The 18,364-nt window shown below is 44.8% G+C and overlaps 1 protein-coding gene across 7 annotated transcripts in view; it reads left to right on the top strand.

Annotated features, from left to right (window-relative positions):
* The window catches only part of LOC110534593 (fibronectin), a 65,017-nt gene that overhangs the window by 16,574 nt on the left and 30,079 nt on the right, over positions 1 to 18,364 (top strand). For 3 of the 7 annotated variants that reach the window (XM_036954120.1, XM_036954121.1, XM_036954123.1), the window contains exons 6-8: positions 3,051 to 3,311; positions 3,807 to 4,076; positions 6,681 to 6,956. In XM_036954120.1, coding sequence (XP_036810015.1) covers positions 3,051 to 3,311; positions 3,807 to 4,076; positions 6,681 to 6,956 — 807 coding nt within the window. Of the gene's footprint in view, positions 1 to 3,050; positions 3,312 to 3,806; positions 4,077 to 6,680; positions 6,957 to 11,235; positions 11,320 to 11,403; positions 11,905 to 18,364 lie in introns of all 7 variants that reach the window. The other 4 variants (XM_036954125.1, XM_036954124.1, XM_036954122.1 and 1 more) reach the window with 4 other exon arrangements.

The following is an 18,364-nucleotide window of genomic DNA, read 5'->3' on the forward strand; positions in this document are numbered from 1 at the left end:
GTTCTCAGTCAGAGGCAGGTGTTCGTCATTGTCTCTGATTGGGAACCATATTTAGGTAGCCTGGGTTTCACTGTGTGTTTGTGGGTGATTGTTCCTGTCTATGTGTTTTCACCAGATAGGGCTGTTTAGGTTTTCGTTACGTTCATCACGTTCTTTATTTTGTAGTGTTTGTATTGATTCGTGTTTTACATTTGTTCATTAAAACATGGATCGCAATCTACACGCTGCATTTTGGTCCGACTCTCCTTCACATACAGAAAACCGTTACACATATTGTATTTTTTCCTCCTATGCACCCCAGTATCTCTACTTGCACATCCATCTTTTGCACATCTATCACTCCAGTGTTTAATTGCTAAATTGTAATTATTTTGCCACTATGGCCTATTTATTGCCTTACCTCCCTAATCTTACCTCATTTGCACACACTGTATATACATTTGTCTATTGTGTAATTGACTGTATGTTTGTTTATTCCATGTGTAACGCTGTGCTGTGGTTTGTGTCGCACTGCTTTGCTTTATCTTGGCCAGGTCGCAGTTGTAAATGAGAACTTGTTCTCAACTGGCCTAGCTGGATAAATAAAGGTTAAATAAATAAAAATATACTGGGCCTTGCGAAAGTATTCGGCCCCCTTGAACTTTGCGACCTTTTGCCACATTTCAGGCTTCAAACATAAAGATATAAAACTGTATTTTTTTGTGAAGAATCAACAACAAGTGGGACACAATCATGAAGTGGAACAACATTTATTGGATATTTAAAACTTTTTTTAACAAATCAAAAACTGAAAAATTGGGCGTGCAAAATTATTCAGCCCCCTTAAGTTAATACTTTGTAGCGCCAACTTTTGCTGCGATTACAGCTGTAAGTCGCTTGGGGTATGTCTCTATCAGTTTTGCACATCGAGAGACTGACATTTTTACCCATTCCTCCTTGCAAAACAGCTCGAGCTCAGTGAGGTTGGATGGAGAGCATTTGTGAACAATCAATCAATCAATCAAATTTATTTTATATAGCCCTTCGTACATCAGCTGATATCTCAAAGTGCTGTACAGAAACCCAGCCTAAAACCCCAAACAGCAAGCAATGCAGGTGAAGAAGCACGGTGGCTAGGAAAAACTCCCTAGAAAGGCCAAAACCTAGGAAGAAACCTAGAGAGGAACCAGGCTATGTGGGGTGGCCAGTCCTCTTCTGGCTGTGCCGGGTGGAGATTATAACAAAACATGGTCAAGATGTTCAAATGTTCATAAATGACCAGCATGGTCGAATAATAATAAGGCAGAATAGTTGAAACTGGAGCAGCAGCACAGTCAGGTGGACTGGGGACAGCAAGGAGTCATCATGTCAGGTATTCCTGGGGCATGGTCCTAGGGCTCAGGTCCTCCGAGAGTGTGAACAGCAGTTTTCAGTTCTTTCCACAGATTCTCGATTGGATTCAGGTCTGGACTTTGACTTGGCCATTCTAACACCTGGATATGTTTATTTTTGAACCATTCCATTGTAGATTTTGCTTTATGTTTTGGATCATTGTCTTGTTGGAAGACAAATCTCCGTCCCAGTCTCAGGTCTTTTGCAGACTCCATCAGGTTTTCTTCCAGAATGGTCCTGTATTTGGCTCCATCCATCTTCCCATCAATTTTAACCATCTTCCCTGTCCCTGCTGAAGAAAAGCAGGCCCAAACCATGATGCTGCCACCACCATGTTTGACAGTGGGGATGGTGTGTTCAGCTGTGTTGCTTTTACGCCAAACATAACGTTTTGCATTGTTGCCAAAAAGTTCAATTTTGGTTTCATCTGACCAGAGCACCTTCTTCCACATGTTTGGTGTGTCTCCCATGTGGCTTGTGGCAAACTTTAAACAACACTTTTTATGGATATCTTTAAGAAATGGCTTTCTTCTTGCCACTCTTCCATAAAGGCCAGATTTGTGCAATATACGACTGATTGTTGTCCTATGGACAGAGTCTCCCACCTCAGCTGTAGATCTCTGCAGTTCATCCAGAGTGATCATGGGCCTCTTGGCTGCATCTCTAATCAGTCTTCTCCTTGTATGAGCTGAAAGTTTAGAGGGACGGCCAGGTCTTGGTAGATTTGCAGTGGTCTGATACTCCTTCCATTTCAATATTATCGCTTGCTCAGTGCTCCTTGGGATGTTTAAAGCTTGGGAAATCTTTTGTATCCAAATCCGGCTTTAAACTTCTTCACAACAGTATCTCGGACCTGCCTGGTGTGTTCCTTGTTCTTCATGATGCTCTCTGCTCTTTTAACGGACCTCTGAGACTATCACAGTGCAGGTGCATTGATACGGAGACTTGATTACACACAGGTGGATTGTATTTATCATCATTAGTCATTTAGGTCAACATTGGATCATTCAGAGATCCTCACTGAACTTCTGGAGAGAGTTTGCTGCACTGAAAGTAAAGGGGCTGAATAATTTTGCACGCCCAATTTTTCAGTTTTTGATTTGTTAAAAAAGTTTGAAATATCCAATAAATGTCGTTCCACTTCATGATTGTGTCCCACTTGTTGTTGATTCTTCACAAAAAAATACAGTTTTATATCTTTATGTTTGAAGCCTGAAATGTGGCAAAAGGTCGCAAAGTTCAAGGGGGCCGAATACTTTCTCAAGGCACTGTATATTATTCCATTCCTGTGAGTCATCATACAGTTTGGTGCTGAAATGAATACACGTTTTTATAGTGTCTGAATTCTTGTTTTCTTCCATTAGTGTGAGTCATTATGTCAAGGAGTTGATCTGCTTCTGCTTGCTTTAACTTGATCAGTAGTACAGTATTAAACACTTGTTATTGTGGAGATATAATTACACCATTCTTTTCATTTATATTTATTAATGAATATAGCAGAAACTCTTCTTTTTTATTTACATTATCTAATATCTGACCTCTGTTCTGACTTCTGCTTTAGCTTATTTTTTCCCATATTAAAAGGAATTGCAAGCTTATTTTTCAAGTACTATTCTACTTTTCCTTCTGTAGTTTCTAGAGATAAACAATAGCCCTGACAAAAGTTTATTTCCCCTTAGTACCCACTGCTCCTGGCCAGCTGACTGTTGACACCACATCAGCTACTGTTAGCTGGAGCCAGCCACCAGGATTGGACCAAACCCAACATCATTACCAGATCTCCTACCACTGTCCAGGGACAGAACCACACTACACTACCACATCTTTACACAGCATCAGTCTCTCTGACCTGCAATGTGGTACTCAGTACTCTGTCACTGTCTGCACTGTGCTGGAAAATGGAAAGAAAAGTCGACTGGTGTCAACAACCCTCACCACAGGTAAGGAAGTACTCTGCTTAAGTATTCTGTTTAGTGTCAAAGCTGATTAAACTTGAACTAGTTATTGAAATAACTATGAACTAATGATAATGGATGTGTCAATATGGGATGTAAAGGTCCAGTATCTTCCCTGATGAGAAATATATGATGGTTAATTCCCCAGACCTCATCATGCAGTTTGGTGCTGAAATTAATAAAGGTTTTTATAGTGTGTGAATTCTTGCTTGCTTCCCATTAGTGTGAGTCATTATGTCAAGGAGTTGATCTGCCTCTGATTGCTTCAACTTTATCAGTAGTACAGTGTTAAACACTTGTTATTGTGGAGAGGATTTATAATGACACCATTATTTTATTTTATATTTAAAGAAATTGGAGTGGCGACAACAATGTAGCAGCAGCGGACCACCGTTGATAAATGGATACAGCAGAAACCCCTAAATCCAACTTCTGTTGTGACTTCTATTTTTTAGCTTCTTTCTTATTTATCTTTCTTAGTACTTCCTGCTCCAGACCAGCTGACCGTTGACTCAGTGGACACCACATCAGCTGCTGTTAGCTGGAACCAGCCACCAGGATTGAACCAAACCCAACATCATTACCAGATCTCCTACCGCTGTCCAGGGACAGAACCACACATCACTACCACATCTTCACACAGCATCACTCTCTCTGACCTGCAATGTGGTACTCAGTACTCTGTCACTGTCTGCACTGTGCTGGAAAATGGAAGGCAAAGTCGACTAGTGTCAACAACCCTCACCACAAGTAAGGAAGTACCCAACTAAAGTATTCTGTCTGGTGTCACATTTTGACTAGATATCAAAAAGACAAATGTAATTTAACAAATCATAATTATGTGTCTGTTTTATGTTCCCAAAAGACAAACAGTCGTCACTCCCAGAAAAGGGAACTAACAAAGATAATCACTTCAACAACCAAACACAGAAAGGGTTTCAAAAGGGCTTCTGATAGACACCATGGGGGTTCCCACTGAAAGATGGCAAAGCCACTAGTAACGGGTTCTAAAGACACCATGGGGGTTCCCACTGAAAGATGGCAAAGACACTAGTAACGGGTTCTAAAGACACCATGGGGGTTCCCACTGAAAGATGGCAAAGCCACTAGTAACGGGTTCTAAAGACACCATGGGGGTTCCCACTGAAAGATGGCAAAGACACTAGTAACGGGTTCTAAAGACACCATGGGGGTTCCCACTGAAAGATGGCAAAGCCACTAGTAACGGGTTCTAAAACACACCATGGGGGTTCCCACTGAAAGATGGCAAAGCCACTAGTAACGGGTTCTAAAGACACCATGGGGGTTCCCACTGAAAGATGGCAAAGCCACTAGTAACGGGTTCTAAAACACACCATGGGGGTTCCCACTGAAAGATGGCAAAGCCACTAGTAACGGGTTCTAAAAGACACCATGGGGGTTCCCACTGAAAGATGGCAAAGCCACTAGTAACGGGTTCTAAAAGACACCATGGGGGTTCCCACTGAAAGATGGCAAAGCCACTAGTAACGGGTTCTAAAAGACACCATGGGGGTTCCCACTGAAAGATGGCAAAGCCACTAGTAACGGGTTCTAAAGACACCATGGGGGTTCCCACTGAAAGATGGCAAAGACACTAGTAACGGGTTCTAAAGACACCATGGGGGTTCCCACTGAAAGATGGCAAAGCCACTAGTAACGGGTTCTAAAAGACACCATGGGGGTTCCCACTGAAAGATGGCAAAGACACTAGTAACGGGTTCTAAAGACACCATGGGGGTTCCCACTGAAAGATGGCAAAGCCACTAGTAACGGGTTCTAAAAGACACCATGGGGGTTCCCACTGAAAGATGGCAAAGCCACTAGTAACGGGATCTAAAGACACCATGGGGGTTCCCACTGAAAGATGGCAAAGCCACTAGTAACGGGTTCTAAAAGACACCATGGGGGTTCCCACTGAAAGATGGCAAAGCCACTAGTAACGGGTTCTAAAAGCCACCCTCCATGGATGCCCCTTAAGGTTTGTCTCAGATAAGCAAACACCAACTTAGGATCTGAAGTTAAAAGGGATATGGAGCTAAATAAACAGGAGTTTCTCGCTAAATGCCTTGGCCATCCTAACATGAGGTGTAGGTATCCCAATATGCCCAAATGTGCCTCATTTGTTTATTAATAACTTTTCATGTTCAAAATTATACACTCTCCTCAAACAATAGCATGGTATTATTGCACTGTAAAAGCTGCTGTAATTTGGACAGTGCAGTTAGATTAACAATAATTTAAGTTTTCTGCCAATATCAGATATGTCTATGTCCTGGGAAATTTTCTTGTGACTTACAACCTCATGCTAATCGCATTAGCCTATGTTAGCTCAACCTCATGCTAATCTCATTGGCCTATGTTAGCTCAACCTCATGCTAATCTCATTGGCCTATGTTAGCGCAACCTCATGCTAATCTCATTGGCCTATGTTAGCTCAACCTCATGCTAATCTCATTGGCCTATGTTAGCGCAACCTCATGCTAATCTCATTGGCCTATGTTAGCTCAACCTCATGCTAATCTCATTGGCCTATGTTAGCTCAACCTCATGCTAATCTCATTGGCCTATGTTAGCTCAACCTCATGCTAATCTCATTGGCCTATGTTAGCTCAACCTTCCCATGGAAGGGAAACCGATCCCAAATAAGTTTTAAATTCCAGCAGGACCAGCAGCTCTTAAATACCAGCAGGGCCAGCACAGCTGTAACACATACTGACTAACGAGGTGACTCCAATCAGAGTGCCCAGCCTAGTCAACCTCTAAATGGATAGAGAAACTGAAACTCGTAACAGAACCGAAACCCGTAACAGTCAGCATGGGGTGTAAAGGTCCAGTATCTTCCCTGATGAGTTATATATGATGGTGAATTCCCAGATCTTATCATGCAGTTTGGTGCTGATATCATTAAACATTGTTTATAATACAGTGTCTGAATTCAGGCTGTCTTCTATTCCTGTGAGTCATTATATCAAGGAGTTGATCTGCCTCTGATTGCTTTAACTTTATCAGTAGTACAGTATTAAACACTTGTTATTGTGGAGAGGATTTATAATCACAACATTCTTTTCATTTATATTGATTTATCTTTGGTGTGGCAACAATCTGGCAGCGGCACAGCACCGTTACTAAATGAATAGAGCAGAAACCCTTCATTTGTGTTACTTTACAAATCCAACTGCTGTTGTGTGACGTCTGTTTTTAACTTATTTCTTCCCATATCTAAAGGAATTGCAAGCTGGCCTTTTCTACTTCATTACAACTATTCTACTTTCCCTTCTGTAGTTTATTTCTAGAGTTAATCTATAGCACTGACAATAATGTATTTTCCCTTAGTACTTCCTGCTCCAGACCAGCTGACTGTTGACTCAGTGGACACCACATCAGCTGCTGTTAGCTGGAGTCAGCCACCAGGATTGAACCAAACCCAACATCATTATCATTACCAAATCTCCTACCAGTGTCCAGGGACAAAACCACACATCACTACCACATCTTCACACAGCATCAGTCTCTCTGACCTGCAATGTGGTACTCAGTACTCCGTCACTGTCTGCACTGTGCTGGAAAATGGAAAGCAAAGTCAACTGGTGTCAACAACCCTAACCACAGGTAAGGAATTATCCTACTAAAGTATTATGTTTGGTGTCAAAGTTTATAAGATCTTAACTAGATATCAAAATAACCTCCTACATAGGCGATTACATCACCTGGTTTAAACATCTCTAGAGACTATATCACTCTCTTCATTACTCAATGCCTAGGTTTACCTCCAATGTACTCACATCCTACCTTACCTTTGTCTGTACATTTTGCCTTGAATCTATGCTATCGTGCCCAGAAACCTGCTCCTTTTACTCTTTGTTTACGAATGTGCTAGACGGCCAGTTCTTATAGCATTTAGCCGTACCCTTATCCTACTTCTCCTCTGTTCCTCTGGTGATGTAGAGGTTAATCCAGAACCTGCAGTGCCTAGCTCCACTCCCACTCCCCAGATGCTCTCATTTGTTAACTTCTGCAACCGTAAAAGCCTTGGTTTCATGCATGTTAACATTAGAAGCCTACTCCCTAAGTTTGTTTTACTCACTGCTTTAGCACACTCTGCCAACCCCGGATGTCTTAGCCATGTCTGAATCCTGGCTTAGGAAAACCACAAAACCCCCTGAAATTTCCATCCCTAACTATAACATTTTCTGCCAAGATAGAACTGCCAAAGGCGGCGGTATTGCAATCTACTGCAAAGATAACCTGCAGAGTTCTGTCTTACTATCCAGGTCTGTACCCAAACAATGCGAGCTTCTACTTCTAAAAATGAACCTTTCCAGAAACAAGTCTCTCACCGTTGCCACTTGCTATAGACCACCCTCTGCCCCCAGTTGTGCCCTCGACACCATATGTGAATTGATTGCCACCCATCTATCTTCTGAGCTTAACCCCGGCCATCCTACAATCTAAGCTTGATGCCCTCAATCTCACACAATTTATCAATGAACCTGCCAGGTACAACCCCAAATCCGTAAACACGGGCACCCTCATAGATATCATTCTAACTAACTCGCCCTCCAAATACACCTCTGCTGTTTTCAATCAAGATCTCAGCGATCACTGCCTCATTGCCTGCATCCGTAAAGGGTCTGCGATAAAACGACCACCCCTCATCAGTGTCAAACGCTCCCTAAAATACTTCAGCGAGCAGGCCTTTCTAATCGACCTGGCCAGGGTATCCTGGAATGACATTGACCTCATCCCGTCAGTAGAGGATGCCTGGTTATTCTTTAAAAGTGCCTTCCTCAACATCTTAAATAAGCATGCTCCATTCAAAAAATGTAGAACCAGGAATAGATATAGCTATATATATAGCTAGATATATACCCTTGGTTCACTCCAGACGTGACCAGCAAAAAAACATCCTGTGGCGTTCTGCATTAGCATCGAATAGCTCCTGTGATATGCAATTTTTCAGGGAAGTTAGGAACCAATATACACAGGCTGTTAGGAAAGCTAAGGCTAGCTTTTTCAATCAGAAATGTGCATCCTGTAGTACAAACTCCGAAATGTTCTGGGACACTGTAAAGTCCATGGAGAATAAGAGCACCTCCTCCCAGCTACCCACTGCTCTGAGGCTAGGAAACACTGTTACCACCAATAAATCCAGTATAATTGAGAATTTCAATAAGCATTTCTCTATGCACCCTCCACAGCAACCCGCCCAAGCCCGCATCATTTCTCCTTCACCCATATCCAGATAGCTTATGTTCTGAAAGAGCTTGCAAAATCTGGACCCCTACAAATCAGCCGTACTGGACAATCTGGAACCTCTCTTTCTAAAATGATCTCTCGAAATTGTTGCAACACCTATTACTAGCCTGTTCAACCTCTCTTTCATATTGTCTGAGATTCCCAAAGATTGGAAAGCTGCCGCGGTCATCCCCCTCTTCAAAGGGGGAGACACTCTAGACGCAAACTGCTACATACCTATATCTATCCTACCTCTCTAAGGTCTTCGAAAGCCAAGTTAACAAACAGATTAACGACCATTTCGTATCCCAACGTACCTTCTCCGCTATGCAATCTGTTTTCGGAGCTGGTCAAGGGTGCACCTCAGCCACGCTCAAGCTCCTTAACAATATCATAACCGCCATCGACAAAAGACATTACTGTGCAGCCGTGTTCATCGACCTGGCCAAAGCTTTCGACTCTGTCAATCACCACATTCTTATTGGCTAACTCAACAGCCTTGGTTTCTCAAATGATTGCCTCGCCTGGTTCACCAACTACTTCTCTGATAGAGTTCAGTGTGTCAAATCGGAGGGCCTGTTGTCCGGACCTCTGGCAGTCTCTTTGGGGGTGCCACAGGGTTCAATTCTCAGGCCGACTCTCTTCTCTGTCTACATCAATGATGTCGCTCTTTCTGCTGGTGTTATCTGATCCACCTCTAAACAGACGACACCATTCTGTATACTTCTTGCCCCTCTTTGGACACTGTGTTAACTAACCTCCAGACGAGCTTCAATGCCATACAACTCTCCTTCCATGGCCTCCAACTGCTCTTAAATGCAAGTAAAACTAAATGCATGCTCTTCAACCGATCATTGCCCGCACCTGCCCGCCCATCCAGCATCACTGGATTGCTCTGACTTAGAATACGTGGATAACTACAAATACCTAGGTGTCAGGCTAGACTGTAAACTCTCCTTCCAGACCCACATTAAGCATCTCCAATTCAAAATTAAATCTAGAATCGGCTTCCTAATTCGCAACAAAGCATCCTTCACTCATGCTGCCTAACATACCCTCGTAAAACTGACCATCCTACCAATCCTCGACTTCGGCTATGTCATCTATAAAATAGCCTCCAACACTCTACTCCACAAATTGGATGCAGTCTATCATAGTGCCATCCGTTTTGTCACCAAAGCCCTATACACTACCCACCACTGCGACCCATACGCTCTCGTTGGCTGGCCCTTGCTTCATACTCGTCACCAAACCCACTGGCTACAGGTTATCTACACGTCTCTGCTAGGTAATGCCCCGCCTTATCTCAGCTCGCTAGCAGCACCCAATCACCATAGCAGCACCCAATCGTAACACGCGCTCCAGAAGGTATATTTCACTGGTCACCCCCAAAGCCAATTCCTCCTTTGGTCACCTTTCCTTCCAGTTCTCGGCTGCCAATGACTGGAGCAAACTGCAAAAATCACTGAAGCTGGAGACTCCTATCTCCCTCACTAGATTTAAGCACCAGTTGTCAGAGCAGCTCTCAGATCACTGCACCTGGACATAGCCCATCTGTAAAAAGCCCATCCAACTACCTCATCCCCATGCTGTATTTATTTGCTTATCTTGCTCCTTTGTACCCCAGTATCTCTACTTGCACGTCCATCTTTTGCACATCTACCATTCCAGTGTTTAATTGCTATATTGTAATTACTTCGCCACCATGGCCTATTTATTGCCTTAACTCCCTTATCTTACCTCATTTGCACTCAGTATATACTTTTTTTCCCTACTGTATTATTGACTGTATGTTTTGTTTGTTCCATGTGTCACTCTGGGTTGTTGTATGTGTCGAACTGCTATGCTTTATCTTGGCCAGGTTGCAGTTGCAAATGAGAACTTGTTCTCCACTAGCCTACCTGGTTAAATAAAGGTGAAATAAATAAATAAATAAATACTTTAGTAATCATAATGTATGTGTCAGCATGGGATGTAAAGGTACATTTTCTTTGACTACTATTCTACTTTTCCTCCTGTTCAAGAGTATAGAAATCCTCATAATTTCATTTATAATTTTAGCGTAATATTTCTATATAGTCTATACTTTCTCACTCTGAACTTCTAACTCCAGTGGGAAGGGTGTGACTTCTTGACAACGATCACAATGGCTCCAACCTGCAGCAATTAGGATGAAGTGCCTTGTTCAAAGGCACAACATATTTTTCACCTTGTCCGCTCCGGTATTCAAACCTGCAACCTTTGGTTATTGGCACAACACTGTAACCTCGAGGCTGCCTGCCTCTACCTTACCCCTAACTACAGTGCCCGTTAATATTGAGGCTACCTGCCTCTACCTACAGTGCCCTTTTTCAGGTGCGAGCTGAAAATCTAAGTTTTCACATTGCATTTGTTTTAGGGGGTAGGAGAATTGACGAGGAGAAAACTCAAAATAACTTTGATTGCTTTAATTATAATTTTTTTACACTGCAAATTGTAACTATTTGTAATGCCATGAGAGGTAGCGGATCCAGCCAAATAGGTTGTGGAATCCATCAGTCCAAAACTGAGGTGCTGTTCCTGTTCCTGCAGAATCCAGCTCAAATAAAACAATGATACAGTAAAACACATTACCACATTACCAAAGATCTGACTTTAATAACTTGTTATTCAGAACATGTTCAGTGGTGGAAGAGGCCCTCCAGAGTTGCTGCAGTGTTTGTTCTACTGGCTGTGATCATTGGCCTGTGGGATTCCTGTAAGTCAACATTGTTTTTTACTAAAACATTTGTAGTCAATGTTGTGACAGTTACACATTTTGATTGAGTTTTCCCTTTTACAGATGCAGCTGCAGAGAGAGACCAGCTACAGACAATTTACAACACCCTGACTAAAGAGAGAGACCAGCTACAGAATAGTCTAAATACAAGGACCACAGAGAGAGACCAGCTACAGAATAGTCTAAATACCAGGACCACAGAGAGAGACCAGCTACAGAATAGTCTAAATACCAGGACCACAGAGAGAGACCAGCTACAGAATAGTCTAAATACCAGGACCACAGATAGAGACCAGCTACAGAATAGTCTAAATACTAGGACCACAGAGAGAGACCAGCTACAGAATAGTCTAAATACCAGGACCACAGAGAGAGACCAGCTACAGAATAGTCTAAATACCAGGACCACAGAGAGAGACCAGCTACAGAATAGTCTAAATACCAGGACCACAGAGAGAGACCAGCTACAGAATAGTCTAAATACCAAAACCACTGAAATAGACAAGTTGATGAAGAGACTGAACACTATAACTATGGAGCATGACCAGCTACAGAAGGATATAGGTAAGGATAGACCTGTCCCCCACATGCCACAGGAGATCAGAGTTAATCAGAACTACCTACCTCGAACACCCTCAGATTTAGGTTTGTCAGTCAAGGAAGTTAGATAAATTGTTGTTGGACATTTTTTTATAATTCACCAGTGGCCTTGTGGTTAGTCCGCCCTGAGATTGGAAGTCTGGGAGTTTGATCCCCGACCGAGTCATATGAAAGGCTGTAAAATGTTACCCGATGAGTGTCTGCTTGGCACTCAGCATAAAGGAGATAAAGCGGAGGTCCTACGATAGACTAGTGTCCAGCGGGTGTACTTACATTTTTATTTTATTTAAACAGGATCAACTAGGACCAATGTCTCATTTGCAGTAGAGCCCTGTTTTCAATACAAATAAATAAAACACATACATGCACAACTACTTAGACACAAGACATATACACCTTAAGAAAACAATCACAATGAACAGTTAAAAACTGTTCCACATGTAAGGTGCATCACAACTGAAGGGACATTTTCTGATCTGTGTAGAAACTGGGGATCTGAAGTGTAATGTAATTAATTGACCCAGTTTTATAATGAGTAATTCTAGAAGAGACTAGAGACTAGAGACTAGAGAGTGTTTACTTGAACATCAAGCTGCCTCTACAAAAACAGGAGACTAGATCCTATGAGCTGTTCTGGCCCCTCATAAGCCAAGGCTCATGCAAAGCTACTTATTGAATGTGTGAATAAATAATAGTTGCAAAAGTTATGTTTAACGTGTAAATGTCAGACACACTGAACAAAAATATAAACGCAACATGTAAAGTGTTGGTCTCATGTTTCATGAGCAGAAATAAAAGATACCAGAAATGCTCCAAAAGCCAGTTTCTCTCAAATGCTCAAATTTGTTTTCATCTCTGTTAGTGAGCATTTCTCCTTTGCCAAGATGATCCGGTCCACCTGAAAGGTGTGGCATATCAAGAAGGTGATTAAACAGCATCATAATTACACAGGTGCAACTTGTGCTGGGGACAATAAAAGGACACACTAAATTGTGCAGTTTTGTCCACAACACAGATGTCTCAAGTTGAGGGATCATGCAATTGGCATGGCAACTACAAGAATGTCGACCAGAGCTGTTGCCAGATCATTGAATATTCATTTCTCTACCGTAAGCCACCTCCAACGTTGTTTTAGAGAATTTGTCAGTACGTCCACCCGGTCTCACAACCCCAGACCACGTGTAACCACGCCAGCTCAGGACCTCCACATCTGACTCCTTCACCTGCCACCCGGACAGCTGATGAAACTGAAGGTTTGCACAATCGATGAATTTCTGCACAAACTGTTAGAAATCGTCTCCGGGAAGCTCTTCTGCATGTAGCAAGGATCTGTACACATTTCCTGGAAGATGAAAATGTCCCAGTTCTTCCATGTCCTGAATAGTCACCAGACATGTCACCCATTGAGCATGTCTGTGATGCTCTGGATTGACGTATATGACAGTGTGTTCCAGTTCCCGCCAATATCCAGCAACTTTGCACAGGCATTGAAGTGGAGTGGGACAACATTCCACAGGCCACAATCAACAGTCTGATCAACTCTATGAAGGAGACAAATGATGGTTGTCTGATCCACACCCCTACCTTTTATTTAAGATATCTGTGCCCAACAGATGCATATCTGTATTCCCAGTCATGTGAAATCCATACATTAGGGCCTAATTTTTTTTATTTCTGTCACAGGATTCTTCTGTTGAAGGAGAGGCGGACCAAAACGCAGCGTGGTTATTTAGATACATCTTTAATAAAGATGAAAATAGAACAATATACAAAAAGAAGAAACGTGAAAAACCAAAAACAGCCCTATCTGGTGTAACAAAGACAGGAACAATCACCCACAAAACCCAACACAAAACAGGCTACCTAAATATGGCTCCCAATCAGAGACAATGACTAACACCTTCCCCAGATTGAGAACCATATCAGGCCCAAACACAGAAACAGACAAACAAGACATCCAACATAGAATGCCCACTCAGATCACACCCTGACCAAACAAAACAGAACATACAAAGCAAACTATGGTCAGGGTGTGACAGTACCCCCCCCCCAAGGTGCGGACTCCGGCCGCAAAACCTGGCCCAAGGAGACGCACTGGAGACCAGATTCGTAGAGCCGGCTTCATGGCACTTGGCTCGATGCCCACTCTAGCCCGGCCTATACGCGGAGCTGGTATGTACCGCACAGGACTATACACCCGCACTGGGGACACCGAGCGCTCCACAGCATAACACGGTGCCTGCCCTGTCTCTCTCGCCCCCCCGGTAAGCACAGGAAGTTGGCGCAGGTCTCCTACCTGGCTTCACCACACTTCCTGTGTGCCCCCCCAAGAAATTTTTGGGGCTGACTCTCGGGCTTCCATCCGCTCTGCCGTGCTAGCTCCTCATAATGCCGCCTCTCTGCTTTCGCTGCCTCCAGCTCGGCTTTGGGGCGGCAATATTCCCCTGGCTCTGCCCAGGGTCCTTTCCCGTCTAGGATCTCCTCCCAATTCCATTTCTCCAAATAGTGCTGCCTCTCCCACTGCTGCTGCTGCTGCTGCTTCTCCTGCTGCCTCTGTTGCTTCTACTGCTTCCGCTGCCTGTCACCACGCTGCTTGGTCCTGTTGTGGTGGGTGATTCTGTCACGGGATTCTTCTGTTGAAGGAGAGGCGGACCAAAACTCAGCATGGTTATTTAGATACATCTTTATTAAAGATGAAAATAGAACAATATACAAAAACAAGAAACGTGAAAAACCGAAAACAGCCCTATTTTTTTTATTTTTTATAAAAAATAATTTATTACCTTCAATACCATTCATTCTTTACAACTCAGAATTTTCATACATACTCCAATAATGGTATTTTAATTTAACTAAACAAAAACCTCAAACAAAACCTCAGGGGAGCATCTTCCCTCCCCGTCACCCTACAAACTACCTTTCCCTATCTCCCCGTCCCTAATCTATCCCCTTACAAATCTAAATGACACCCAGCCCTAAACCCCCCTTCCACCTCTCCCGAGCAGCATGCTGCCCCCACTTCCTCTCCTCCCTCTTCATCCTCCCCCTCAAATCTCCTTCCACCCTCCTCACTATCCCTTCCACCCCCCAATCTCTCCCTGTCTTCACCATGTTCTGCCTGGCTTCCCACAGCCCCTATTTAAAGAGACTCATGAGAAGCCAGAGCAGAAACCTGTCCCTATCCGTCCCTCTCGCTCTCCCTACACCTCTCTCTAACCTTGCCCACGTCAATACAAAATCCCCCCTTACCAAACCTAACAACACCCGTGCCTCTAGCCCATACTACTCCGGCAAATGCACAGTCCCAAAAGACATGGCTCACAGTCTCCTCCCTGCCAGAAGAGGATCTTGGACAGGTGGGGGATTGCACCAAACTATACCGGTACATGATGGAACGTACCGGCAAGCACTTATGGAGGCTCAACCAATTCAGGTCCTTGAGCCTGTTGTCCAGACCCCGCGCCTGCACTCCCTCCCAGACCACTTCCGAGATGCCCACTACAGGCGCCGGACTCCCTGCCTTTCTGACCTCCTCGTACAGGTGCCTGTGATCTAAACCTACTCGGGCAACTTCAACCTCAGGGTGCGCACGCAGCCACTTGGCCGCATGACCAAAGTGCCACGGCAGCTGTTCCGCCCGAGGACCCGTGTTAGACCACACCATTACGCTTCTCGCCTGATACGAGAAGAACACCCGCAGGAGGTAACCGTACGGGTGTATCACTGGATGAGCAATCTCCGTTAACAAGAAAGAAACAAAAATTGCGTCCAGCAATCTCTCTCTAACCTGGCCCACGTCAATACAAAATCCCCCCTTACCAAACCTAACAACACCCGTGCCTCTAGCCCATACTACTCCGGCAAAGGCACAGTCCCAAAAGACATGGCTCACAGTCTCCTCCCTGCCACAAGAGGATCTTGGACAGGTGGGGGATTGCACCAAACTCGTGTTAGACCACACCATTACGCTTCTCGCCTGATACGAGAAGAACACCCGCAGGAGGTGCTTGAGGGGGAAATGTGGTACCCCCCTACCTCCCTCCCCGATGGGACAGAGCATGCGTGCCCTGGCGACCCACTCGCACCTGCCACTCCACATGAACTGAAACACAAGCCTCACTAGAGGCCTCCTCAGACAAGCCGGCAATGGGTAGATGTACGCCAAATACAAAAGAGACGGCAATACATCCACCTTTAGGACCAGGACTTTGCCCATAAAAGACAAATACCTAGCCTTCCACATTGCTAGCTTCCTCTGTACCACTGCGATACGCATGTTCCAGTTTAGCGTCGCTGAGCCGGAGGTCTCAAAATGGACCCCGAGAATCCTCAGGGCCCCCTCACAGAGAGATAACCCCCCGGGCACATCCGTTCTACCGCGCCATCTTCCGAAAAACTTGACAGAAGACTTTGCATGGTTCAGAACCGCTCCCGACGCTCGGGTGAAATCCCCAAAGATGGCAAGGGACCTTGTCAGGCACGAGTCCTTGCACAGCAGCAAGGAAGTGTCGTCGGCGTACTGCGTCATCTTAACACACAGCCCACCACTTCCAGGGATCAACAAGCCTTCCACCCCTGTGTCTGCCCTAATGGCAGCCCCCAGAGCCTCCATGTACAGAACGAAGAGGAGAGCCGAGAGTGGGCACCCCTGCCTGACCCCAGACGAGAGGTCAAAAACGTCACCCAAGTGACTATTTACACTAACTCGGCACCCCGCTCCGACATATAATGTACGAATCCATCCTATGAACTTCTCCCCAAATCCTAATCGACCTAACACTCTGAATAAAAATGATCTATTCACGCGATCAAAGGCTTTCGCCTGATCTAGCGCTGCTACCATTAAAGGCAGTCCTCTATCTTCAATCCAAGCGATGGAGTCCCTGATTAACTGTAGGTTCCATCTAATAGAGCGGCCCTCTACCCCGCACGTCTGATCCTCATGAACGACGTAGGGAAGGGCTGTGCGCAACCGGTCTGCTAAAACCTTTGCAAGTAGCTTGTAACCTACACACAGCATGGTCAACGGCCGCCAGTTGCCAAGGTCTGTTACTTCCCCCTTCTTATATAAAAGTGACAGCACACCAACAGCCATTGATCCCCCCGGGACCCCCATCTCAAGGATGGTCTTCAAGACTTCGAGGACCACTGGTCCAAGTATACCCCAAAACTTGAGATAAAACTCAGCCGGCAGCTCATCCATCCCAGGCACCTTCCCTTTTCCCATCCTCCTAAGAGCGCTCTCAACCTCTTCTAGTGAGATCTGGGCCTCCATCACTTCTCTAATGTCCTCCGGCAACCGCCTGGACAAGTGTTCTATAAACACATTTCCCTGCTCTACATCTATTTCCCTTTCCTTAAATAAACCTTGGAAATTATCAGTTGTCACCCTGACCATATCCTCTGGTTCTCTAACTATACTACCATTTTCTTCCCTAACGCCATGCATTACCTTCCTACTCTGTCTGGCCCTAACCGACTAAAGAACATAGCAGAACAAGTCTCAATGTGTTCTAGAAAGCCACTATGCGCACACTCCAGGAAAGCTTGAGCCTTCTGCTCCTGCAACTCCCTGAGCTGCGCCTTTAGGGTTGCGGATCTCTCCCAGTCAAACGACCCGCCGAGGTTGCCTGCCTCGTACTCGAGTTCAATTAACCTTTGGATACAATCCACCTCCCTCCTCTCCTCCCTTTTTTCCTCTTGCAATACCCTATTATAAAAGCCCTAATCCTCACCTTAACTAATTCCCACCACTCTAACACCCCCTCGCACATGGACCGGAGGCTTTCAAGCCTCCAAAAGAAACCAAAAAACCTGTCAACAAAAGCCTGCTCCTCCAGCACATCCCGATCTAACTTCCAGTACCCCCTACCAAAGAGGCAGACTGGCGACCCCACCTGCAGGAGCACCCCGTCGTGATCCGAAAAGAAAACAGGCAACAGCCGCCCAGACAACTTACCCAAAGACCTGGGTACAAAAATATAGTCGAGCCTCCGCGCAACCCCCCTGGAGTTGCGCCATGTAGGACCGGCCATTTTCGGAGTAGTGTGCAGGCCACCATCAACCAGACCATGGCAAGCCATTAGCCCGGTGATGGCGCCTGCACTGCTATCCCCCCCTATTCCTAAATCTGTATTAAAATCCCCCCCTATCACTAATTTCCTATTTGTGACACACAGGGGCGCCAGACAGTCCACCATCTCCCTCCTGTCTGCCACCACCTGTGGCCCATACACCACCACTAATCTAAATTTACAATCCCTTATCGTGACATCCACCCCTATAACCCTCCCTTGCATCACCACAAAAGAACCCTCCACTTTTACCTCCCTGTGCCCACACAAAATCCCTACCCCCGATGAGTGCACCCCCCCAATACCCCAAACCGACTCCCCCTTGTCCCACTCCCTCTTAAACCTACTAA

This window comes from Oncorhynchus mykiss, chromosome 19, assembly GCF_013265735.2.
Source record: "Oncorhynchus mykiss isolate Arlee chromosome 19, USDA_OmykA_1.1, whole genome shotgun sequence".
Taxonomy (NCBI): Eukaryota; Metazoa; Chordata; class Actinopteri; order Salmoniformes; family Salmonidae; genus Oncorhynchus; species Oncorhynchus mykiss.